A 27,655-nucleotide genomic window follows, 5' to 3' on the forward strand; every position below is an offset into this window, starting at 1 on the left:
TGGTTAAAATGTTCCGAAAATTTCCTCGAAAAGCGAAAAGTGGGTCGCCGCTTATCTCAGTTTCAAAAACCTCGTTGTATTTTCTTCTCTTATCGTTTTTGTAACCGTTTCCGTATCGTTTGTTGTTATTAAAAAGATAAGTAATGTTCTTCAAATTTGGAACCGGTTATCACACGATAACAAGTCCAAGTTAATTGATAATGAGTGATCGAATTGATTAAAGTGGGGCGCACCTGGTGCTAGGTTTGAACACTGAGCAGATGTTCAGAGTTATTCAGGTAAAAAAAAGAAAAAAACATTTTTATTACAATTCATGATTTTTAATTTTTTTATGCTTAAATTCTTTAAATTTTTAAATTCTTTAAATTCTTCCAATTCTTCAAATTCTTCCAATTCTTCAAATTCTTCAAATTCTTTAAATTCTTTAAATTCTTTAAATTTTTAAATTCTTTAAATTCTTTAAATTCTCCAAGTTCTTTAAGTTCTTTAAATTCTTAAAATTCTTAAAATTCTTAAAATTCTTAAAATTCTTAAAAATTTTAAAATTCTTAAAATTCTTTTAATTATTTAAATTCTTTAAATTCTTTAAATTCTTTAAATTCTTTAAATTCTTTAAATTCTTTAAATTCTTGAAATCCTTGAAATTCTTTGAATTCTTTAAATTCTTTAAATTGTTTAATTTTTTTAAATTCTTAAAATTCTTTATACTCTTTAAATTCTTTAAATTCTTTTAATTCTTTATCTTTTTTAAATTCTTGAAATTCTTTATTTTTTTTAAATTCTTGAAATTCTTTAAACACTTAAAATTCTTTAAACTCTTTAAATTCTTGGAATTCTTAAAATTCTTGAAATTCTTGGAATTCTTAAAATTCTTGAAATTCTTGAAATTCTTGAAATTCTTTAAATTCTTTAAATTTTTTAAATTCTTTAAATTCTTTAAATTCTTTAAATTCTTTAAATTCTTTAAATTCTTTAAATTCTTTAAATTCTTTAAATTCTTTAAATTCTTTAAATTCTTAAAATTCTTTAAATTATTTAAATTCTTTAAATTCTTTAAATTCTTTAAATTCTTTAAATTCTTTAAATTCTTTAAATTCTTTAAATTCTTTAAATTCTTTAAATTCTTTAAATTCTTTAAATTCTTTAAATTCTTTAAATTCTTTAAATTCTTTAAATTCTTTAAATTCTTTAAATTCTTTAAATTCTTAAAATTCTTAAAATTCTTAAAATTTTTAAAATTCTTAAAATTCTTTTAATTATTTAAATTCTTTAAATTCTTCAAATTCTTTAAATTCTTTAATTTTTTTTAATTATTTTAATTCCTTAAATTCCTTAAATTGTTTAAATTGTTTAAATTCTTTAAATTCTTTGAATTCTTGAAATTCTTTAATTTTTTTTAAATTCTTGAAATTCTTTAAACACTGTAAATTCTTTAAATTCTTGGAATTCTTTAAATTCTTTAAATTCTTTAAATTCTGTAAATTCTTTAAATTCTTTAAATTCTTTTAATTCTTTAAATTCTTTAAATTCTTTAAATTCTTTAAATTCTTTAAATTCTTTAAATTCTTTAAATTTTTTAAATTCTTTAAATTCTTTAAATTATTTAAATTCTTTAAATTCTTTAAATTCTTTAAATTCTTTAAATTCTTTAAATTCTTTAAATTCTTTAAATTCTTTAAATTCTTTAAATTCTTGAAATCCTTGAAATTCTTTGAATTCTTTAAATTCTTTAAATTGTTTAATTTTTTTAAATTCTTAAAATTCTTTATACTCTTTAAATTCTTTAAATTCTTTTAATTCTTTATCTTTTTTAAATTCTTGAAATTCTTTATTTTTTTTAAATTCTTGAAATTCTTTGAACACTTTAAATTCTTTAAACTCTTTAAATTCTTGGAATTCTTAAAATTCTTGAAATTCTTGGAATTCTTAAAATTCTTGAAATTCTTGAAATTCTTGAAATTCTTGAAATTCTTTAAATTCTTTAAATTTTTTAAATTCTTTAAATTCTTTAAATTCTTTAAATTTTTTTAAATTCTTTAAATTCTTTAAATTCTTTAAATTCTTTAAATTCTTTAAATTCTTTATATTCTTTAAATTCTTTAAATTCTTTAAATTCTTTAAATTCTTTAAATTCTTTAAATTCTTTAAATTCTTTAAATTCTTTAAATTCTTTAAATTCTTTAAATTCTGAAATCCTTACCAAGTAAAATTTTTGTGTGGACTTCGAATAATAAAGTACGGACTGTTTTCTACTTCATACACCTGGATTTTTTGTTTTTTTTCCTTTTGAATTTTTGAATTTTTTATTTATACTTTTTGATTTTCAGATCCAAAAATTTAAAAAAAAATAATTAAAGGTTTAATGATTCAAAAAGCCAATAATCCATAAAATTAGAAATATCTCAAAGATAAAAATTAAAACTTGAATATAACAAAAAATTACAAATTCAAGCAAATTAAATAGTTTAATAATTATAAAACATATAATTAAAAAAATCAATAATTATAAAGTTCAAAGTCTATTAAATGCAAAAAGTCGACAATTTGAAAATAAAAAAAAACAAAAATTTTATGATTCTAACAAAACCATAAAATGAAAAAAAAATCTTAATTTTGTAAGTTAAAAAATATCAAAACTGAGAAAAAAGAAAAATAAAATTCAAAAAATTTCAAAAGATAAATAATTAAAGTCGTCAGAAATCCATCTACTATTTTTTTTTGAAATTAAAAAATTAAAAATTGAAATAATGAAAAATAAACAAAAATAGTTCTAAAATTTAGAAAACTAGCTAATGAAAATATTCTGGAATTTAAATATAAAAAAATCAAAATTGAAGAAAAAACAATTTTATTTTGTTTTTATTTTTAATTTAAAATGTTATTTTTTAATGTATTGCATTTTTTCATTTCAGATTTAACATTTTTTGAATTTGTGGAGTTAACCCCCCCCCCCTCCCCTTTGAAAAATATTTACTTCGGCCTTATGAATTTTTAAATCTTTGATCGTTGTTTTATTCTGGCATAAAAATAAATGATATTCCTCCTCCTCTATTAAAAGCAAAATTAATACTTTCCGAGCTGCGTACTAGCTTATAAAGTGACGAAATTGTCTACTGTCACACTAATTGTCTAATTGTCACAAATTTGAGTGCTGAGAAGTTCAACTTTTCAGAACTTGTATCGAAACGTAATACTTTTTTAACCGCCGGCTGAAAAACTATAATAATAAATAAAAATAAATCGACACGGTTTTGTTTTTCACAGAATGTTCGTTAAGGTCACGGAAAAATCCCAAAATCCTAAATACATTTGCTCGACGCCGTGCCTTCCGATCAACGCTGTTGTAAGAAGGACTCAAAATCACAAGATAACACACGCACAAAAAAATAGATTAGATTCGGGACAATCGGATTGTTTATTCTGTAGACAACATCAAACAACGTTATGATAGGAAAATATTTTATTGAAACATATAAAAATCATGTTTACATTTGTTTTATTTCACAGATAGTTTACTAAATTTGATATTGTTATTCCATGTCACTTCATTTAAGTCGTAAAGTTAGCACTCGCTGATTGATTCCTTCTTCTTTTCCTATTCATATAAACTCATTTAAAGCGCGACGACATTGTTAGTGTAGTTAATGCGACGATTGTATAAAGGTCAAAACTACAAACTAGATATATAAAGTTACGTTTATCTTTTTTAAACGTTTAAATTTTACTACTCGCGCGGTAGTAAAGAACAGTTATTGCTAGTTGCACTGCACATGTGTGTGTGTGTTTTACTAAGTCTCTCTAAAAACCTTAACCTAATGGGGAAAGGGTCAAATTATGTGTACCGAATATTTGAACTGAAGTTGGTTTCGATTTCGAACCGAATAAAATAATTCAGGGGTTAGGCCAAACTATTTACAAAGGTAAGCTCAATTACCAATGCGCTATTAAGGGGGATTTGTTAGTAAGGTACTTCGATAGCCTAATCCTAAAAGTTAGAGGTGAGGAAAATTAGCCCGCCAAAAAGAAACCGGAACCGTGCAAGCTCACGAACAGATCTTCGAGCTCTTGGCCACTGCCGCCACCGAAGCTGACGGACTGTTGTTGGTGGTGCAATTTTTCCGACAACTGCCGGACGGCGGAACAGCCGGTCGTGGGCATGGCAATGTTCCACCGTCCTAGCAGCAGGGGACGCTTGCCACTAGCACCGTCCACCAACAGAGGATCTGGAGAGCAAAACAAAAATAAAATAAAACGTTGGAAAAATTAAAAACTGCCGTCAACGGACGTTGGGGGTCTTATGTTTAAGGTTAAGTCACCCTTTTCAGGAGTTCAATTCGGCTAGCTACATCTTCTTCGTCTTCGTCCAGTCCTCTTCTTCCGTTTCTTAGATCATGTGAGACATCATGCAACGACTGCTGTCGAGATATTTACTTTTCGGGGTCATTTGCTGCTGCTGAACCGTGGGTTGGACCATAGCTACCGGAGGGGAAGCTGGCGAGATCTGGAAACCGTTGCAGGAACCAACGGTCATGGGGGCGGTTTCCGCGGTGGTGCAATCCATTTGCTGGTGCTGGTAAGCGTAGGGCAGCTGGTTCCAACCGAAGGACTGTGGGAAAGCTGGAAGAAAAAAAAAATAAGAGATTCAATTTATAAAAATGTTTTTTTTTGCTATTTTTTTCTGAAAAAGTAACAAACAGTTTCATAAAATGCTTTAGTTGACTAACAATTAAAAAAAAAACTCTAAATTTCTAAGATACCTTCCTAGTAGCTGGGGAGGTTAGATTTTTTTTTTGCATTTTTCAATCTGCCTGAAAAGTTTTGGGTTCCTTTCGTATGTTCAAAGAAGCCATGTTGCATCATCAATTTGTCATCCATGCAAATTTGACAGTTGTATATTAGGGTGCCTATAAAAAATGAACCCCTGCTCCACAAGTGGAAAACGGTTTTCGGGTTATTATAAGCATCTGTGCCAATTTCGAGCGAAATTGGTTGAAATCAACACATTGATACCCGAGCCTAAAGTTAGTGAAAAAAAAAAATGTTTTACATACAAAAATGACTTTTTAAAATCGCTAATAACTTTTCAGGATCGACTTTTACAGCTTTGGTATGTTCTACAAAGTTGTAGAGCATTAAATTTTCAATAAGAATCTCACTTTTGGTAATATTTGAATGGAACTAGCGTACCGTGCAGACCAAACCGTAAGAAAATTTGATTTCCCATATATTTTTTTAAATTTTTCCATACAAACTTCTCCTTCGAGTATCAATGGGAAAATGTTGACCAATTTTGCTCATATTTGTCCTAAAGTCCTAAAATAGCTCATGGAACTCTCTGGCTGTCGATCTTCTCGATATTAATAAACAAAATTAAAATTAAAATTTTCAGTCCCTTCAAATAAATTGCTATGATTTTTCGTTCTATAGTTTGATAACTCCCGCTCTTGGCGGTCCCTTCAATATCGACAACTATAGAGTCCACTGTATAAGCTATTGTGTTTCATATATTTAAAGGATCTTAAAAAAAAAACTCTTAAATTGTTTGTAAACATTCAAAAATCTGTATCTTTTGGAGGAATTTTCTTTTGATTGATTTGGTGTTTTCGGCAAAGTTGTAGATATGGACGAGGACTACACCGCTTATTTTTTAAATCACTTTTTTTTTCACTAAAAATGGATTTTGCGTTAAAAAACAATATTTTTTAAAATTTGTTTTAGGGGACATAAAATACCATCTTTTCACTACATTCCAGACAGGGCAAAAACCTTTGACTAAGATACTATTTTTTGAAAAAGTAGTATTTTTTCAAAAAATCTGAAAAAGATAAAAAATTGCATTAAAAAAGTATCTCTCTGTAATTTTCAGGTTTCTTTAAAAAAAAACGCAGTTTTTAATTTTTTTTAAATAGTACCCATGTTTGCCCTTTCCAAAAAATATATACCTATCGTTGAAAAAACTCTAGATATTATTATAAACTTTTTAAAAAATCTTGAGTTAAATTTTATTCAATTCATTGATTTAAAATTAAATTGAAAACTGAATATTTGAGTATTCCTCAAATTTTTGATGAACTCGATTTGATGTTCAAAATAAAAAAAAATCTTCGATTTACCAAGGTTGTTTTGTTTGAAACCTTCGGATATTTGAACTTCAGATTAGTGGAACTTCGACCATCCGAAGTTTCGGATAATCGAGTCTGGACTGAAATCCAGAATCTTTTCTAGTTCTGTATTGAATACTCAGAGTTTTGTTTATATTTCAGTAATTTTAGAGCGTCAACTAATTTGTCATTTATTATTCTGTAATGTAGTCCAGTTTAGAGGTGGGCAAAACCGCTCTTTTTAGGAGCCGCTGGCTTCGCTGAGTTATTAAAATGAGCGACTCTTTTGAACGACCTTTTACTCTTTTTCAAAAATTTTATGAATGGGCTATTTTGAAGCATGGTATAATTTTCCAGGTTTTTAAAATGTTTTTTTTTTGTTTTCAAATGTTATAAATAATTTGAAAACAATAATAATAAAAACGAAAATCAAATACTTGGATTAGGAGAGCACTAAAACTTTAATCGTGGATTTTGGAGAAAGTTGCGAAATTGCGTTTGTTTCTACTAAATTGCGTTTGTTTCTGCTAAATTAAATCAAAATGCTGATATTTTATTTTGAGAAAATGTTTAGCAAACTTTTTCTTTACATTCTGATTTAATCGATAAAATCTATAAATGAAAAAGTTTAATCATGAGGTTTTTTTTAAATTATGGGATATTTAGCAGTTTTTTTTGGTAAAATTTTCCAAGTAAAGCATTTTAAAATTCTCAAATTTGCAAGTCGTCTGATTTTCAACACTGCAAATTTGCATCCTGGTAACACTTTATTCGTTCAAATTTACTATTGGATTGATTCAAAGAAAATTAGAAAATTGAAAAAAAACTGAAAAATGTGCATTGAAATATTTGGAATACATCTTCAAGCCTCAAAAACAAACTCAACACTACAATTTGTTGGAAATTCAATTTAGTGTTTTTTTTTAACTTAAAATAAGACACAAGTTTGAAAATATTTTTTGGATCGGTTCTTCAAAAGACCGGAGTTCCAAAAAGAACCGCGGCCCTTTTTCTGTGAACCATAGTTCGTTCGCTCTCTTTAGTGAACCGGCTCTTTTGAGCGGATTGCCCGTTTTTTGCCCACCTCTCGTCCAGCTGTTGTGTTGTGGTTAATGGATAAAAATTCAACCAATAAAAAAAGCATTAAATTTGCAAGTTCATCCTTTCATCGAATTTGCAAATTCATCATTAATCGAGTTTTAAATTCTAATGACGAATAACAGTACATTTTCTGTTGAACCGTACAGTCTTTTTGAACATTGTTTAGATTCTAACATAATTCATTCTTGTTTTTATTTTTTATAGAGGGCTACCAATAAGATCCAAGGGCAGCGAATGACCAAGAAGGTTAAAGCTGCCAGGAATAAATGAATTAACAACAACAACAACCAATAAGATTTATCAAATTTACAATAAGAATACATGATTTCAACTAAAAAAAATCGATTGCCTAAGCAAGTCACTTCTAGCGGTGAATTCACAAAATTTTCTCAACATTCCAAATGAACTTCTTCTGGAATGTAATTTAGATTTCCCGAAAGCTACTGAGAGTACCATAATGTAGTGTCTTCAAATTACTAATTGATTTGAAATCGATCATGCAACTTCCAATTAGACTGATTTTGTTCAGGATCCGATCACACTCGAGTCCTTGAGTTCTAAGCAGATGCAACTGCATTCTTTCACTCATCTCCTTTGTTTTGCACAAAGCCAGAACCTTGTCGTAATTTCTCCAATATTGCTCGAACCACTTCCTTCCTTTCCCTTCGCTGCTCTGGCACCAGCAATGATCTCATTGCTTTTTATCGTAACCCATTCGTGTTCGTTCCATTTGCCACTTTGCTTTACAGAGGTAAAATGAACAATTTGGTGCGTCTCGCCTTAGTCAGCATTATATTTCTTTGCTTGCAGTTTTTGTTGTAGGTACACAGCCGGTCAACGGTGACCTCCTTTCGAACGCTTTGCCTTTTCCCGCGGCTTGATTGTTTTCTCGAATGAGGCTCTCTTGCCGGTTTCTCGTACTCTCCGCTCTCTGTGTTCTTGGCTTGGTAAACATTCACCCCCGAGTTCACCAATACTTGCACGGGTAATGTGGCTTGTGCAATATTTTTTAAACGGCTTTCGCGTCTCTCTCCTACACCACCACCTTCACCGCGGGTGCTACCAAGCCGCTGTTTCGAGTGTAATCGATTCCGCTGTGTAGAGCTCTTTTTAAATCGACTCTCTATACCATGCAAAACGCGGCGGCGGCTTACCTGCAGCTTGCTGCTCCTCCTCCAGCCATGTCTTTCGTCGTTTGGTCGCCTGCGTAGCTTCCTCGCCGTACTCTTTGCGCTTTCGTTGATGCTGCTGGTGCTGAAGTTGATGGAAATTTTCCATTTCACCGCAATCCATCGCGGCGTCCTCCGTTTGGCAATCCAATTGGACGGCGCTGACAGTTCCCGCGTTGACAGCGACGGCTGACATCATCTTGGGCGGCGGCGTCGGCGGCACGTAACCGTAGTAACCGTTGGAGCTGAGATGGGCCACCGGTTGAAAGTCCTGGCATACTGCGTCCACGACGACCGTGCCATGGCTGTTGTTGCCAAAGGGCTGCTCGTTGGGGGACATGGTCGCGTTGTCTTGGTTACGTCGGCAGACCACCGAAGAAGGCGGCTGCGGGGAGAACAGCGAGTTCTCGTTTTTGTAAAACGGTACGGACTGTTCGCTGTCTAGCGGTAAATAGAACGACGACGAGTTGCCGTAGCTGGAAAAGACCATGTCCTCGGCTTCGACTACAACTTCGATCCTCACTAATCCGCTCAAGCCGATGATTAATCGGAAGTGTTCTCTAGTAGCGTGTACGCCCGCGAGCACCGCGTTGAATTCACCCAATATTAAAAATAGATCAATTAAATGTCAAGATGAGCAATAATGTACAAGCCGGGGGAGAGATGTAACGAAAACCACGCCGCGCACACACAACCGCCACAAACTGCCGCGAACTACTGACTGACTGAGTGCTGAGCAGCAGCAGCAGAGAACCGAACGGTCGCCGTGTGAACCAGCAAACCAAACACGGCCTGCTGTGTCTGTGTTGTAATGTCGTGTAACGCGCGGCGGCTAGAAGCGAACGTGAAGTGGAACAGAGAGAGAGAGAGATGAAGCGTGTGAGTGTGCAATACACGACACCGGCTTGCTGTGATGGTCGTTGTTGTTGGGCACAAGATGTGAGCGTGGCATGTTGAACGACGTGAGTTCGAATCCCGCCTTTAACCCTTTAACAATTTTACGTAATGTCATGTCAAAATCATTTTTATTATCTCATAGCTAAGAGATCTCCAACGGAGAAGGTCAGACTCCTCGTGCCAGCAGCTGTTCCTGCTGATGCGGTGCAGTAACCTTTTGCTTTAGTAACACCAGAACGTGTTCAAAGCAATGAGCAAGCTATGAACGTGCTTAGGCAGAGAGAGAAAGAATGAGAAGTAGAGTGATAGAAAGAGAGGCAGGAGGGAGAAAGAGAAATAAAGGTACTCAGCGTTGAGTTTAGTTCGTGCGAGGCGCCATGTAACGAGTGAACTGAAACATTAGTCAATAAAATAGTCACGATTTAATTAAAGTGACGTAGGGTAATTAAAACTTATAGAAATAGGTATTCAATGTTACATATGTATAGAAAAAATAAAGTTAAGTTTCCTCATACAGTTTAAAGTTTGATATTGTTGTGATTATCATAAAAAAACGTGAATAAAAATGTGTTTTCAACACGTATTCAGAAAAAATGTGTATGTTCCGAAATCATTCAAAATTCAAAAAAAAACACTTGTTTGCACAGTTGCTCATTTTTTTAGGGCGCTCAAATGAGAGGTACCTCTCTCGAGCCTCTCGTGAGTGTATCTTGAACGAGGGGCTGATATAAAGCACGAATTCAAGAGATGGTTCCATGGTGAAAACTCAATGTTAATGTAAATAAAAATTCACAATATATTTTTTTAAACTGCTTCAAAACTATTTCTAATCACTTTTTTTTATCCAGTGCAAATCTAGTATTTGAAAAGACGGCTTTCTAGTCAGAAATTTACCAACACAGTTTGTCCAAACTAAATAGAAACCCAAAATTGAAAAGAATAATATTTGATGTTGATTTTAATGGAAACACGTCCTGCTCCGACTTTGTTCTTTTAAACTTTGGAAAATATTTGCATCAGCCTAATTTCAGAACTATTGGGAACTTTTCATGCAAATTACTGAACAAAATAATATAAAACATCATGGAACCATTCAGAAAAAAAAATTCTAATGCGTTTATGTGCACATATAATCAACATTTTAAACTTAATTTTATGACCCAATAGGGTCTTAAACCCCCATGTAAATTTTTATGTACAACGGTAAAAACACGTTTAAAAACCATTTCTGATCACTTTTTTCATTTTAGGTCAATGCCAATACTTTTCAAAGTTTATGTTGATCCCCCCCTCCTCCCTTTTTTTTCGAAAAATCAGAAGGCAAAAAATATTTTTTCAAAAAACTTCAAAATTTTAATGAAAATGAAGTTAAATCAATTGAACACAATCTGAAATGCATTTTTGTGCATTGATAATCATATTTAGCATGTTTGAGCTGGATTTAAAATATTTTGAAATTTAATGGAACTTTTTTCAAAAACTTTTTTTTTCGCAAAAAATAATTTTTTTGTCAATATTTAGATATTTTGGAAACTAATGATTGCAATACAACTGGACAGGTGTACTGCCCCTGATCGCATAAATGTCCCATATGCATTTTCATCGTTTTTGAGTTATTGATGCAGTTTGGTTCAAAATCGTGTACTCTTTCAGAAGAGCTTGCAACATCCAGTACTTTGTTCTACTTTGTTGTATGGGACAAACTTCAAATGCGTTTTTCTCAGCTTGCTGTTTTTGCATATGGGACATTTATGCGAACATGGACATGCATTTTAAAAAACCTTTTTTCATTCAAATGTTGATACCCTGGCTTATAAATTCATTTTTTACCCTTTTTTTTTAAAGTGACTTTAACTCCAAAACGGTTTAACGCATCAAAAAACGATAAAATACTTTTCGATTGTAAGTTTTAGAGAACCTGGAGCTTATAAGAGAACGGTCATCTCAAACAAAAAGTACCAATCGAAGCACGAGAACTGTCAAACGGAGGTACCAATGGAGCAAAATCCTTTGTCTTTTGCTCGATTAGTACCTCCATCTGACAGTTCTCGTGCTTCGATTGGTTACTTTTTGTTTGAGATGACCGTTCTCTAATAAGCTCCAGGTTCTCTAGTAAGTTTGATTCAGTTCTAAATACATTTTATTGGCCACATTTTCGATATTTTATAAAAAACTAAATCTTTTTCAAAAAATCATAACTCTGTAAAAAATTATTATGGGAATGCAATTTTCAATTATAAAAAGTTACTACTTATACTTATTTTTTCGAAAAGTTATTATCATAACCTACAACTTCACCGAAGACACCAAATCGATTAGAAAATCCCTTCTCAAAATTCAAAATTTCATACATTTACACACCCATTTTTTATGATCAGCCCACAACATTGTATGGAAAAACAAATGATGCAAAATTGCGCCTTTTTACTTGGGGAATGTATGGACAAAGTTTAATCCAAATAAAAAAATACAAATTAAAAACTCGCGGAATAATTTGCGACAATCTATAGAACTATCGAGAACTACTCTTTGGTGGAGTATTCTTATTGATTATTTTAATATATAGTTAAAAAATCAAGACTAATGTTAAAAAAGATCTGAAATTGTAGTATTATTAGGGCTTTTTGAATTATGCAGCCGTGTTTTAAAAAATCTAAAAATATATTTTTACGGAAATTTTAGAGGATTTCACAAAATGTCAACAATGCAAATAAAAATATAAGTTGAAAAAAAAATTATCAGCATTTTGAACATATTTTTTCTTTGAATGAACAAGGATAGACAACTTTTAAATGAAAAAAAGGTTACTTAAAAATTGTTTTACCTCGATATTGTGCACCTAATCAGAATTTAAAATGTGTTATTTTCGAGTGATTTCATATGGACGCTGCAAATATTTTTCAAAGTTGGTGTCACCCTCCCTTCGAAATCGGTCCGAAAAATCAAAGGGGACATTTTTTCAAACTTAAAAATTTGAATGGAAATAGTATTTTAATCAACTGAAAATTGCTTGAAATGCACTTTTCTACGTTTAAAATCGTATTTAGCATGTTTGGGATCGATTAAAAATATTTAGATTTTTTTTGTGAGATTCGGATGCAAAAGGGTTAAAACTAATTCAAACTCATGGCATGCAATTTCAACATTCATATTTTTTTGCCAGCCCTCGTTTTTGGCCAGGGTCGAGGACATAAACATCAAAAAATATTTAAAATTTAGCCGAAATGAAAACGTTTGTCATGCATTATAGCTCAAATTTAAGCACTTTTTGTCTACTAAAAATATAAAAAAATATTTTTAATAAAACAGAGCAGTTTGTCAAATCGAGCATTTACGATAAACAGTCATATGAAAAATAAGGATTTGTATAAATTGTTCGATTTTAAAAGTTGTTTATGCAACAAGGTAAAAAATTATGATTTTTTTCAGCAAGTGTCGTACATATCCAACAATGTTCTGCCTAGTAGGATAAATACGACGAGTGCTAAAAAACTAGTTTTGCTACGAGTTGCATACCAAATGTTTTGCAATATCAAAAATCAATTTTGAATAGGATTTTTCTGTGAAACGTTCATTTCTTCGCTTTAGTTTGGAATCCGTGTGTTTGGTCAACTTAAAATCCAAAACACTATCGAAAAGTATTACTTTTCGATCCAAGGACTAAAAAGTTGCAGTTTCCAAACAAATATCAGTATACTATAATATACTTTTTGTAATTCCGCTGTAAAACTGTTAACTTTTCCTGTCCTCCTGGAGAAACCAAACGGCCTACTTTTCCCTACCAAAAATAACAGAATAGAAAATTAATACCTTTCAATACCAGAGCTGAAAGTTCTACTTTTCAGCACTGAAATGGGTGCTGAAAAGTTGAACTTTTCATCACTAGTATCGAAAAGTAAAATTTTTATTTTTTTTTGTTTTGAACGGTGAATTTACTAAACATTGACATAAAATTCCATTCAAGAAGCGTTTTCCGGAATTTCAAAAAATGTTGTAAGCAACTCGTTGCAAAACTTGATTTTTTCAGCCCCGTCATCGATAAACCTCGTTAGATAATGTACGACTCGTGCTGAAAAAACTACTATTATGCAACAAGTTGCAAAAAGAGGATTTTTTCAGCACGAGTCGTACATTTATCCAACGAGGTTCATCGAGTTGGCTAAAAACGATGAATGCTGAAAAAATCAAGTTTTGCAACGAGCTCCATACAACATTAGAACTTTTCAGCATTTATTTTGAAATGTGTTGCTATTCGATTCTGTTATTTTTCGGTACAGAAAAGTAGGCTATTTCGTCGTCCAAGAATGACAGGAAAAGTACAGTCATCCCACATATTCGGAACACCCACAAATTCGGAACACTTTTGTGATAATTCGTCAATAGCATGCCAAATGCATCTTTTCTGTCGACCCAACTATTTTAAGAAACCTTTATTTGGACATTCTCTTGCTATTTCACTAATAAAAGTAGTACTTTTAAAACAAAAAACTTCATTTCAAGACTATTTTATCCAGAGCAGCAAAACACTGCCTCCAAATTGCCTGTTTCATAATTGTGGGATGTTATTGTGCCTCCCACAATTGTGAAACACCTGAATTAAAATGATATTTTCACAAAACATTTTATCATACCATTCATAAATCATAACTAAGCTTGAGTTTCGTTGGTTTCAGTGCGTGAAGTCATTATTTTGTAAAAAATTTTTACTTATGGAGAGAACCAAACTTTGTTTACATCCGTAAAAAAAAGTGTTCCAAATTTGTGGATTTCAAGGGTCAAAGTTTTCCTTCAAAAACTTGATATAAAAGTTAAAATTTGCAGTTGTGCGATACAGCATTCGAAAGATCGCAAGAAAAGCTTTCAAATGAAGGTGAAAGCGAATCATTAAGTTCAATTATCGATTTTCTATGATTTTTTGAACATTGGCTGATCTGTAAACTGTTCCGAATATAAGGGATGACTGTAAGTAGTTTCACGACGGAATTGCAAAAACTATTATTTCAGCATTGTTATTTTGAATTGAATGAATCAACTTTTATCAAAGTGTAAAACTTTTCGACACTATTTTGGATTTTCAGTTGACAAAACACACGGACTCCATACTGCCTAAATAATTAAATTAATTAAATTATGAGTGAAGAACAGCAGTTGCTAGTAAGGGTTAGGGACAAAGATGCCAGATGCATAGATTTGTCTGTGTTTCACAGACATTTGAGCTTTTGTCAAACATTTTCTAAGGTGCACAAACTTAAAAAAATGTTTTGTAAAAATATCAACCGAAATTTATTTTCGTTAGTCTTCAAATGATTAAAAACGCAATTCTGATGGATTTCTATTACTGTAAATTGATATATTTGAATTTTAGATAATTTCACAGACATACACAGACTTTTTTTTACAGATATTTATAAAAAAAACAATGTGCTATAGCATAGCATAGCATTGGTGTCTACCCGTAGTTGCTACTCTGTTATTGTCCAGGACCTCCAAGAATTGCTCCGTGGACCACAGATGAAGAGTAGGAACCAATCATCACCACTTCGCAACTTTCAAATGTCCCTATCATGCTAGCCAATCACAGCGCCGGCCACGACCAGTGGTAAGACACGGGGAAAGTGGATAGGAATTTTAGTCCGATACTTGAGTGATGAAGACCGCTAAATCGGCTGCGTCTTCGACAAAGCATCACGTGAGGTTTGAGGGTGTTAGTAAGATGGGTGTGAAGCTAGGATTCACCGTGGTAAGTGATGCGGCCGGTCAAATCTATTTATAGTCCTTAATTCTTCGTATGTTCTTGGATTCATTTTTGGAGGCTTTCCAATTCGGTTCACCAAGCTTTTTTTTTTGTGGTGAATTCTGGTCGTGTTGAAAGTTCAATATTCGCCTAACAATTATGCAACCAGTGTCCTTGAATTCAACTTGCATTCAATATTGCATTTTCCTGTTCTTAAGTTCACACAGATTCCAATCAAGTTTCTTGGATTCTTATAGCATTCTTAATCCTTCTAGTCAACTAAGCCTCGATGGTCTGGTGGTTAGCATTTTTTCTGCTGACCCAAAGTACGGGGGATCGAACCCCGCCGCGAGCTCATAAATTTTTCGTTCATACTCAAGTGTTCAGAATTCCTTCTTTCCATAATTTCTCGATAGGAGCAGATGGGAATCGAACCCAGAACCTTCCGCTTACAAAGCGAACAGCGTAACCATTCAGCCACGCCTACCCCCTTATAAAAAAAACAATGTGGCATATTTGGTAAAGTTTTTCATTACTTTTGATGGTACTGCACATCGAAATTTCATTATTATTCAAAGTGCTTGGATAGATCCAGCCTATCTAGCTCACGAAAACTATTCCTCGAAAATATGCTCTGCTCTGCCCTTGAAACTATCCACTTTCTTTAACAGTTTGATCTTAATTAGTGCCTGACCTAAATACTCTCGTCTTCCACGCGCGCAAAAAGGCATCACTTCCTTGGAACATCAGCTTAAATCTCCCGGAATCTTCTGTCCCTTCCCTCACCCATAACATCACCCGACTTCGTCGTCATTTAATTGATCTAATTTATCAGCTGGTTCAGGCATCATCACCATCCATAAAAGAACCCCGTCCGTGCGCGGAGCAGCGGAAATCCCTACAAAAACATAACCTCCCTTTCTTCGTTGAATCCAGATGTTTGCGAACGCCCGAACCCGCACTCGTTCCACGAACCACTGATAACAACAAACCTTCGTGCGAACCGGCACTCGTTCCGTCAAAGTTCGGCCGGCTTTTGGTCGGGTCCGGGTTCGGCGATTCCTCGGCTTTGTTACAGATTCACCGACTAGACGCGCCTAGGACAACATTCCAGCGGTGCCGTCCGACTCAGTGTCCTGCGGACTTCCGACGGTGGCGGTTCACTTTCCGACGACTTCCGGCTATTCCGAGGTTTCGCGAGGTGTTCTGGTTAGTCCGGGTTGGAAGTTGGTCCTGTAAGAGGGAAGGTGTTGATAAGGCGATTTCGTCGTCGTTTGTGAGTCGTTTCGAGCGATTGTTATTCCGGTTCCGGTCAATTGAGAAGGGAGAGAGAGTTTGAGGTTATGTTGGTTAATTTAGCTCGCGCGTTCCGGAGTGTGCCACGTGGCGTATCGACAGCAGCTGGTCGTTTAAATTAGGTGACGTGTGACGTGCGATTTTGGTGAAAATCAATTCCCGGCCTAATCAATTATGTAAATTTGTTCTAAATGATCGCTAATTGAATCGATTGATGAGCCGCGTCTAAACGAGTAAGAGGAAGAGTGAAAGGCGGAAGGGGAAGTTTGTGGTTAATTTAGGCTCCTCCCCCCATTTTGTGCTCCCTTCCTGTAGTGGTTCCGTTTAGACGGGAGCGGGAGTGAGGAGGAAAAAACCGCCAAAGTGTAATTTTGGCTCAGTGGTGGTGCCGGAAAACAGGATTCATTTATTTTGGATTGGTTGCCGGAAACGGCGCCGTAACGAGAGCGGACGGAAGAACCAGACGCGGAGCAGAACAACAGCTGAAACAACTAAACACAAGAGGAGAGGAGTAAACAGCAAGCCATGAAATTCGCCGCAGTGCTGTGGTGGCTCTGGCTGCAGCTCGCATTTCGAGGTAAAACTAGCAACACTGCACAACACAAGTTTTAAACGGGGTGTGCTGAATTAAAAATTGAAATTTTCATTTGAGGGGCGAACAAAAAAAAAAAACAAAACTGGGATGCAAAATAAGGTGCAACCTGTTAGGACAAAGTTTGGGGTGTTGTGGCAGCAAATTGGTGGTGCACGGTGTTACAAGTTTTAAATTGATGGCTGTTGGTTGATGCACTTTTTTTCTCTGTAGATGAGTTTTGTCTTTGCAGGACTAGTTAAAGTTCTGCATAAACAATTTGAGTTTTAAAATTTTTCAAAATGTTCTAGGAATAAAATATACTTTTCAAACACCTTTGTAATAAATAAAAGGAACCATTTTATTATTTCCATAATTTTTAAAAGTATGATCAAATTTTGAGTTAAAATTAAATTTTCAAGTTACATTGAGTTCATTTAGGTACATAACAAAGTTTTGGAATTTCTTTCAGCTGTATGTTACATCCTACCCAAGTAACATTTTAGGCTTTATCAAAGCTGTCACAACCGCTATAAAACCTATCAGCCAAAACCAACATTAAAACCACTAAGTCGTAACAGCCTCCCCAGAACCCCGATAAACCTCTGTTAAAACCCAAAAGGACCTCCGCAAAAGGTTGTCACGGCCTATTTATAAAACCTACACAGGAGTTCAAGGCTTTACAACCTTAGCCTTGATAAAACCTTTGTTAAAACCTAGTCAGGAGTTAAGGAAAAATGACATTTCATACGTCTTCAAACGTCTTATGCCAAATAGGTTTTATTTTGGCAAAAAATAAGTCTTTGTCTTGCCAAATGATAAAATGGAGATGGTTTGCAAAAATGGCGATGATAAATAATAGATATTGGAGGTAATCAAAATAATTTGAAAGCTTATTTCTCGCAATTGGTGGCTCAAATTCAGCTGCGGTTGAAATTTTATTGATAAATGTAGGGGAGATAGAGCCAAAAAAATCAACTCGCTTCATAAAAAATCATTATTTGTAATCATAGTTTTTAATGCTAAAAATATTTTATTGCAATTCTTTGAAAAAAATGTTCAAATTATTTATAAACATCTATCGCTATATTAATTATATCAGAAATTCAGCATAAATGAGTGTTTTCGTCAAATTTAAATCAAATTTCTCAGTTCTCTATTTTTTCAACCAAGATGGCGGTCAATCACATTCAATCAGAACACGCGTTTAGCGCCATATTTATGCACTGCTAATTGGCCGCGTTAAAAGCTTTTTCAGGAGCTTGTGGTTTTAATTAAGCTTTTTGCATGCCTAATGGCACTTGACAGCTAAAACACCCTTGGTTTTAAAGAAGCATGCGATAAAACCGTTTGGCATGACATTGCCATTGGGTTTTCAAGACTCTCTTAAAACTTTCATAAAACCTTATTGAAAACCGTTTAGCTTTTATTGTCACAATGTTTTATGTCCGAGGCATAAAACCCTGTTAGAACCTATTAATTAGCTCTTGCTTATTGGTTGCGGTGATTGCCCAAATAAAACTATTAAGTTGGATTAAAAATGTTACTTGGGTAGTTCAATGGATGGCATTATTATTTATAATTATTGAATATACTAGTGTAAGAAAAGGTTTTCAAAAAACGTACAGATAGATTATGTTAAAATGTTAATATTCAAATCTTGTAATCTTTTTACTTGGCAAAACAAAATTGAAGGCAAAATATATTGCAAAATAATAAATACATTAGTTATTAAAGTGTCAAAAATTTGAAAACTTTTATTGAATCCAAGAAAATATTTTTTAATCATGAATTTTTACAATTTACCGATCTGTGGTCTCTCAAAAACCAAAATTTGTAAAATGCCTTAAGGTTCCCCATCAATTCACAGTTTACAAAATTGAACAATTTTCCAATGCAAATTTACATTATTATCAGTAATTTTTTGTCGACTGCTTTTTGGGAAAATTTTGAAGGAAGGAAAGGGGCAAGAGACAAAACCTTGGATTTTTTTTTGCATGGCCTTATTTTGAAAAAAAAAAATCAAGCGAAATAAAAAAAACTCTATTTTTCTATTGTCATAAAAAAAATTATTGAATGATTTTTGAAAATCATTTTCAGCTGATTTTTTGTAAATTTTTATCATGTTCTATTCATTTAAATGCAAAATATCTTATCTCAAAATATACGTTTGCCAACCATTAAATGACAATCGTCTTATCATTTCATTAAAAAATCTAAGATAATTTTACCCTGGGCTTTGTCATAATGAGTGTCATAGGTTTGATGCTTGTATGGCAAAGAGTATGATTTGATTCGATGTGGAATTAAAATCGAAGTGTTCAGTATATTGCTGAAGCTTCCATTTTTACACATGGACACCACTTCATGCTGCGAGAACCCACTTTGACGCAGTCTCAGGGCTTAATCGATGGCCGGTAAGCTATCATCGAGACAAAGAGGTTCTCCGATAGTGGAAATATCACATTTGTACAATGAACCGCTACATATGTGATTTTTCTCTATCTTAATGTGGGTGTCAGGTTAGGATGCGGGTTTTTAAAAATTTAGTTTTTGTAGAATTTAGGATTTTAACTATAAATATCAACTTTTTATACTTTGCATTTAGTTATTTAGGGACAAAATTAGTAACAGTGAATTCAGTAATTCTATCAGAATCGGTGATTTTCATTCAAGTAGCATAACAACCATTATGATTTGTTAAAATTTCCGTAGAGTCTCGATCAATCAATAGTGAAATGATATCGGACTAAGTTCGTTGATCTGTTGAACTAACGGTTGTCGGATTATGATTGTATCGACCATTGTTGCGAATCGAGGATCTACTGGAATTCTGACGATCAAATGGTCGTCTCTTTTTCAATTCACGACTTGTAAAATATGAACTGTTATTCATTTTTTTTTGTTTTTCAAAAGAAGCCAGACAGGTTTTAAAAGAAACGGTTTTTTTTGGCTATTAATTAAAATGTCGGGGATTTGAGATAAAAGTAACTTTCGGATAGGTTGCTTTAAATCTTGTATTCAATTCAAGTTAGGTAGTTATCCGCAAATGAAAATTTGGACTTATATGAATAATTGAACATTTTGGACTTATGAATAACACACAACTATGCATTTATTCTAGAGTCAGTGCAATTTTAGTAAGTTTTTTTTCTTATCTTTTTCTTACTTTCGGTAACCCCTTAACTACAAGCAACAATTGTTCCAAAATGGATTATGATGTAACACACAGCTGAAAGGAACTCCAAAACTCTGTTATGTATTCCAAAAGAACTTATTGTATATTGATAATTCACCAATAAAACCGAATTGAACTGAAAAAAAAATTCTAGAGTCAGATCCATACAGCGTCAGTGTTTATTTGGTCGAAGTGTACTAATTCATTGGCAGATCTGATTCTAGTTGTAATGTACGACAAGACTACTGACGGACGTGACAGGACGAGGGCCCAGTTTAGAGGTTTCGACATCAACGATGTGCGGCTGGATCACCCTCCCAAAAAAAAAAAAAAAAAATCTAAGATAATTTTACTTTTTAATGATTTTTTCAAACCATAAAAAAAAGATTTTTGGAAATAAAACAGTTTAATTATCCTCAGGTTTGTTTGAGACTTCGGATGATCGAATCATGAACGTTTTTTTTATTTTTTCTTACAATTTTTGCTCTTAACATCAAATTTTAGTTCTGCGACCCAATTTTAAAATTTGAATGGTTGATTGTATATTAAATTACCAAATGCATTTTCTAAAAAAATCATCACCACCAATTTGGCCGCTTACTTGGATTTAGAAATTCTTAATTACTTAAGAGTAGTTTAGGGTTAAGCACGACATTAAAAAATAAGAAAACGAAAAAAAAATATTTTTGTGATACAATTTTTCGATGTGAAATTTTTCCAAAGCCTTACTTACTTCAAAATGACAACATGAGAGCACCGAATTATTAAAATTCCAATCAAATCATTAAACTAATTCTGATTTATTTAGATTAATTTACCAAACATTTATTGGAGCAATATTGAAAAAGAACTGTAATTGAGTTGAGTTCGCAAATCGATTTTTTTCTTGGATAGTTTTTCCATATAAGTCCATCAATTTTGGGGGCTGGTCATACAAAATGGGAAATATAAATGTATGAAATTCTGTACCTTGAGAAGGGATTTCCTGACCGATTTGGTATCTTTTTTTTTTAATTTTCAGGGGACTTAAAAATACATCTTCTGAGACATGCGGATGGTGCAAAATCTGGTTTAAGAAAAATGACATTTTAAAAATATTGAAAAACTGGGCCAAAAAATTATTTAAAATCATATTTAATGCAAAATCGAATTTGTATTCGAAAAGTACTTTACTACTGAAAAAAAAAAATGTTTTGAAGAGCTGAGGAAATTTCCTACAATTTTCTCTCTGAAATTTAGAAAATCGGGCAATAAGTTGAGATACAGCCTCATAAAGAATTCGAATCGATAAAAAATATCTTTTCAAAGTGTCACCTTATTTGTCAGTAATTTTCAACTGACGATATCCTGGAAACCATTGGTTCGATTTCCAATGTTAAGTCATAAAACTTTTGTGAATTTTTCTGATCTTTTCAATAAAAAAAATGTCCAGGCTTCGAAATTTTCAAAAAAAACACGTTTTTTTTTTCAAAAAATCATTTCGCCTAAACCAGATTCAGCATCATCTGCTCAGAAGATGTCCCTAAAACATATCATAAAAATTCGAAAATTAGAAAAAAAAATTGCCTATAAATTGTCAAAAACGTGCATATTAAATTGTCTGGCAAATTAAAAGTTTTGTGAAGAACTACAAAACTTATGACAAATTTATCGGGAAAAGATTTTTTAAATTTATTTAAGCACCCCAAGTGTTATGCACCATTAATCATTGTTATGATTTGAAAAAAAGTTTTTATTTTGTTGTTTTCAAAATAATCCTGCACTCTAAACACTCTTGATAAATGAATGTTCGAAAAGTCCATGCAAATTTTAATATTTTCTCGAAAAGTACTTTCAATAGCACTCGATTAGATAAGAGGCGAAAATCTAGAAAAAAACATGTCACAAATGGTTAAAAAATTGATTTTTACTGGCATTTAAAAATCCTATCAAAGAAACCCTAGTATGTCAATGTCACCCCAGTTTACGGTACCCTATTAGAACCATCCGTTTAGTTTCCTGATTTCTTCAATATATTTATTTTAAATTTATGTTAGGTTATGTTAACTATTAAACATTTTCAACAGTCTCTTTCTAAAATTTTAAAGGGAAAATTAAATAAATTACACTTTATTATGAAGATTTTCATGCCTCACAAGTAAATGCTAAAGTATTTGCATTTGCATTTCTATTTTCAAAATAGCTTTGTTATTTATAGAATTCCTTGAATTATTAATCGCTGTGATCATTGCTTGTGTTACAGTCCCACTATTCTTATCAGCATAACTTCTCAGAACGAATCAGCTGGCCTTTCTTATTTCTATCTATTTATAAACATAGATGTGGGACTGGACTTTTGTAGAATAATAGAATTATAGAGGTTATAACTGTCCTTCAGTTGTCAAACGAAATGTCGTGTGTATGATTGTAAACGGTTTTCCTAGTATTTCTAAACTTACACTGAAATCAAATTACGTTTCCTTGAGCTACGCTTATTCTTAGTAGGTAACTCTAGTCAGAGTTGTTTAAAGCTGCTCAGTTTTTATTTTAATTCTGTGATGTTGTTGATTTGGTATGAAAAATTAAACTAAATTTTATTTAATTTTGCGTCTAAATCTTTGAAGACAGAATATAAATGCCGTCAACTGGGACGAATTGCGACTACAATCTGATTAAGGAAAGGAATTTTTAAAGCAGTTATAAGCTTCAAATTCGGAATTCAATGAACTGAGACCCATTAAAAATATCAAAACAATAGTATATCTTAAACAGCTGTCCCAATTCGCCCAGTAGCATCTAAAATTTGGTTGATGACTTGCAGCATTGGGTACGCTTAGGGATATTCCAAAATTCATAATTAATTCTGTGTTGACCCAGAACCCCTTATCGTACGCAACATGTCAGCCCAAATCCGAAGTAATAACAAATGATTGAAACGATAACGACGATCCTGATAAACTTGACAGTTCGCCCTTCCCCCTCCACCATGCGTCTCCATAATCTGGAGTATCCATTATTCTCGCCCTAAAATATCTTCCGGCAGTGGCCAATCCAAAAGAAAAAAAAAACCCCGGTGGAATCTCAATTCGGTGACACTACACAATAGAATTTATTATGGTCTTGTCCTGGTATGCTCGTCATGTGTGTGTCCTTTTTGTTCGTTGGTATCGTCCAAGGACCTTTTCCCATATTCGATTGAGGAGGTGGAGGAGGACGAATTACAAATTGACACCCGAGCAACGGGAAAAATTTCGGAGCTTGGGTCGCATTCGATCCGATCAGAAGAACCGTCCAGCGAGCGAGCGCCGATGAGGCAATCAATCAATGCTGACGGCAGCAATTTAATCGAATGTGATGAATGAGTTTTTCAGAATGAATTTGTTTTTGGCGGGAAGAGACCAAATTTATTGCAAAACAGATTGAGCGCGAGTTGGTTGGTTTTTGTTTGTTTGTTTGTTGCATTATTTGTCTTGTGTGTATTCAAATTGAAGCAGATCTGGGTTTTGATTCGGTGCCAGGCAGCTTGTTTTTATCTCAATTTGATTTGAGCATTGAATATCAAGAGACAATAACATTTTGAAACTTTCATCGATTTTTTTTGTGTTATCGTTGTTTGCGAATGACCCAGATTGCATGGTTTCTACTTATGCTACTTACGCAGAAGAATGTCAATGAAGCAACTATCGTGATTTATTCCCGTCCAATATCTCCATCCTTGATTATACTAGCTACAAGTAACTAAATTATTCATAAGTCGATCTATATTTGAACATTTTCTTCCTTCCCCCTCTTCCTCCCATCTTGTTTTGCTTGTTACACCAGTTTGTTGATGCTCGATATCAAGTCCCAGATTGAGGCATCGGAAGTCATTCGAAGCTTTTACTTCATCTCTCCCACTGGGAATATGACTTTTTCCTTTCTATTCACCGGAAGCTGATGCTTTTGATCTTTCTTGCGTAGGAATTGTATCCGATAGTATTGATGGTGCAAAAGAAGGCAGGATGTTTTTTTTTCTTCGCAGAAAAGACATTCATTCGACGACTTCTTCGAGTTATGATTGGATGAAAATAGTCATATTGATGTTATATTTGAAAATTCTTTATCGTTATAAATTACGTGCTTATATAATTTCGACGTCGTCGTGCTATCTTGTCGTACGTAGCTTTTTGACGTTCCGAGAAAAACGCGTTTTTATGTTTGACCTTGAATAAACAAAAACTAGAGCATGCAATGTAAACAATAACAAGCATGTTTTGTTTGGCTGATCATTCTGTGCATTGTCCCGAAGTTTTATTGTATTTGGTTGCTGGAGTCCCGAGTTATACAGCATCTCCCCACGAAAACAGCATGAAAAAAAAACAAAAGTGCTCGGATCGGGCTCAAAATTTTTCTGGGGGTTCCCTGGCCGAAATAATTAGACCCGTATTTTTTTGTTTGGCCATAAGGGTGACCTACGCCGTGTTAGGGTGGTCTGAAAAATGGCCATTTTCGTCATTTTTCGCAAAAACCACTTTTTTCGAAAAATCATAACTCCTCGCCATTTCAACTGAGTTTAGCTGTCATATACGCAAATGAAAGGTGGTAAGTTGGCCTTTCAAAGTAAGAATAGTAAACTGTACTTAAAAAAATCCTTGGAAGTGGATTCACTAAAGCTGAACATTTTGATCAAAGATTAAATCGCGATCGATTGGCGATTTACAAAAGCTTAAAAAGTTTTTTAATTTTTTTTTCTGAATATTTTTACAGTGTTATTACAATATTTTATACAAGATTTTTTGACACACATACGACTATCCTTATATTTAGTGTTACAAAAAAATGAAATGTAAACTAATTGATTTATTGAAAGATGAAAAAAAAACAGGTGTAATAAATATTATCATGACTTTAATTTCTGTGTATCCAAAAATTAACGTTTTGAATAATTTAATTTTTTGAAAAATTATAAATTTTGGATGACATCGAACATTAGGTTTAACAATTTTTTTTGTGTTCATTTTTTTTGCAATTTACAAAAAGTTTAATATTTTGTAAGGCCGTTGCAAATATTTTTCAAAGTTTATTTCGCCCCCCCCCCCCCCATTTCACCTTTAAAATTGGTCCGGAAAATCAGGGTGCCAAAAAAATACTTTTTCAAAAAACTTCAAAATTTCCATGAAAATAGAAGTCTAATCAAATGAAAACGATCTGATTTGCATTTTTCTGCATTGATAAACATATTTAAAATGTTTTGGATCGATTAAAAATGTTTTGAAATTTATGAAAAAAAAATTGTTTTCGCTAAAAAATAAATTTTCGTCAATGTTTAGATATCAGCAATTCTCTACGAAATCGGTCTTTTTTCTTCAATTTTAATTTTTGTATTTTTAAATCCGACTGAAACTTTTTTGGTGCCTTCGGTATGCCCAAAGAAGCCATTTTGCATCATTAGTTTGTCCATATAACTGTCCATACAAATTTGGCAGCTGTCCATACAAAAATGATATGTGAAAATTCAAAAATCTGTATCTTTGGAAGGATTTTTTCATCGATTTGGTGTCTTCGGCAAAGTTGTAGGGTACGGACTACACTGGAAAAAAATGATACACGGTAATAAAAATGGTGATTTTTTATTTAACTTTTTGTCACTAAAACTTAAAATCTTTGCCCGAGTTTTAAATGTTTTAATCAATACTGATTTTTTTCAAAAATTCGAAATATTCGCCGCAAAAAATTTTCAACTTCATTTTTCGATGTAAAATCAAAATTGCAATCAAAAAGTACTGAAGTGAAATTTTGATAAAGTACACCGTTTTAAAGTTAAATCCATTTTTAGGTAACCTTTTTGAAAAAAGTCGCAGTTTTTTTTTTTTTTAATTTGTGCCCATGTTTGCCCACTTTCGAAAAAAATATTTTTGAAAAGCTGAGAAAATTCTCTATATTTTGCTTTTTTGAACTTTGTTGATACGACCCTTAGTTGCTGAAATATTGCCATGCAAAGGTTCAAAAACAGGAAAATTGATGTTTTCTAAGTCTCACCCAAACAACCCACCATTTTCTAATGTCGATATATCAGCAACTAATGGTCCGATTTTCAATGTTAAAAGATGAAACATTCGTGAAATTTTCCGATCTTTTCGAAAAAAATATATTTTCAAAATTTTTAAACCAGGACTTACATTTTAAAAGGGCCAAACATTCAATATTACGCCCTTTTGAAATGTTAGTCTTGGTTTAAAAATTATGAAAATATTTTCTTCGAATAGATCGGAAAATTTCACGAATGTTTCAAACTTTAACCACAGACTGTCTGTGCTTTAACATTGAAAATCGGACCATTAGTTGCTGAGATATTGACATTAGAAAATGGTGGGTTGTTTGGGTGAGACTTAGAAAACATCAATTTTCTTGTTTTTAAACCTTTGCATGGCAATATCTCAGCAACTAAGGGTCGTATCAACAAAGTTCAAAAAAGCAAAATATAGAGAATTTTCTCAGCTTTTCAAAAAAAATTTTTTTTGAAGGTAGGCAAACATGTGCACTAATTTAAAAAAAATGAAAAACTGCGACTTTTTTCAAAAAGGTTACCTAAGAATGGATTTAACTTGAAAACGGTGTACTTTATCAAAATTTCACTAAAGTTCTTTTTGATTGCATATTTGATTTTACATCGAAAAATTAAGTTGAAATTTTTTTGCGACGAATATTTCGATTTTTTGAAAAAATCAGTATTGATTCAAAAATTATAACTCGGTCAAAGATTTTTTGCACTACCTGGAAATTTCTGAAAAGTTGGCATTTGATGTCCTCTAAAACATATAAAAAAAATAAAAAAATAAAAATAGTGTTTTTTTGCAAATCAAGTTTTAGTGACAAAAGTTAAATAAAAAATCACCAAAAATTTTTTTACCGTGTATCATTTTTATCCAGTGTAGTTCGTACCCATACCTACAACTTTGCCGAAGACACCAAATCGATCAAAAAATTTCTTCAAAAGATACAGATTTTTGAATGGACAAACTTATGATGCAAAATGGTTTCTTTGGGCATACCGAAGGCACCAAAAAAGTTTCAAAACAAAAAAAAAAAATCGAATGTCCGAAATCTGAGAGAACTGCTCATATTTTCGAAACTTATGATTGCAAAACAAGTGGACAGGTGTATAATGCATATTAAAACACTTTTTTCGTTAAAATGTTGAAACCATGGCTCCGAGCGAGTTGTGGCGCTATAACCACGGCAAATAGTGTCCTGGGCATTCGTGGTGCTCCCAACGAATACACCCAAAATCTCGGAGCGTATGGTGGTGTGTCCCCACGCTTCTTCCTCCCCTGTCGATTCAGAATTGTGTTGTTGTTCGAACACTCAGTGCTCAAACTCAACCCAATTACGAGTCATCTCTGCGATACGGCTTTACGCAGTAGGCCTGGCCGCTTTAACGCTTGTGATGTTTCAATGCATTCTAATGCAATGGCGCAATAAAAATGTTAATAAATGACAAGAAGAGTGCTAGGCGTCATCTAACCTAAGGCACTCTCCAGGATCCCTTCGAAAGATTGGCTGCGCTAGGGTCTGATTAGATTAGATTAGATCAGATAAAAAATACGTTTTTTTTCGGAATTTTGAGTATTTTATCACATCGGACGTCCA

At 32.9% G+C, this 27,655-nt stretch overlaps 2 protein-coding genes across 3 annotated transcripts in view; one reads left to right on the forward strand and one right to left on the reverse strand.

The window, feature by feature from the left end:
* Window positions 1-3,598: 3,598 nt before the first annotated feature.
* Window positions 3,599-9,179, reverse strand: LOC120412764 (uncharacterized). Of its 2 annotated transcripts, none has more exons than XM_039573356.2 (3): window positions 8,357-9,179; window positions 4,432-4,617; window positions 3,599-4,223 (listed from the first exon to the last, which is right to left on the reverse strand). In XM_039573356.2, the coding sequence occupies exons 1-3, from the start codon at window positions 8,859-8,861 to the stop codon at window positions 4,009-4,011; spliced, it is 906 nt and encodes a 301-aa protein (XP_039429290.1). In that variant the 5' UTR covers window positions 8,862-9,179; the 3' UTR covers window positions 3,599-4,008. The 2 variants fall into 2 exon arrangements, 1 of the variants encoding a protein (XP_039429290.1); XR_005604859.2 differs by having other exon boundaries at window positions 4,093-4,223; window positions 4,286-4,617; window positions 8,357-9,172.
* Window positions 9,180-16,051: 6,872 nt separating this feature from the next.
* The window catches only part of LOC120412742 (uncharacterized), a 295,057-nt gene continuing 283,453 nt past the window's right edge, over window positions 16,052-27,655 (forward strand). The window contains exon 1 of the mRNA XM_039573333.2: window positions 16,052-16,875. Coding sequence (XP_039429267.1) covers window positions 16,824-16,875 — 52 coding nt within the window. The 5' untranslated portion in view covers window positions 16,052-16,823. The remainder of the gene's footprint in view (window positions 16,876-27,655) is intronic.

The sequence above is a fragment of the Culex pipiens genome, chromosome 2 (assembly GCF_016801865.2).
Source record: "Culex pipiens pallens isolate TS chromosome 2, TS_CPP_V2, whole genome shotgun sequence".
Lineage (NCBI taxonomy): Eukaryota > Metazoa > Arthropoda > Insecta > Diptera > Culicidae > Culex > Culex pipiens.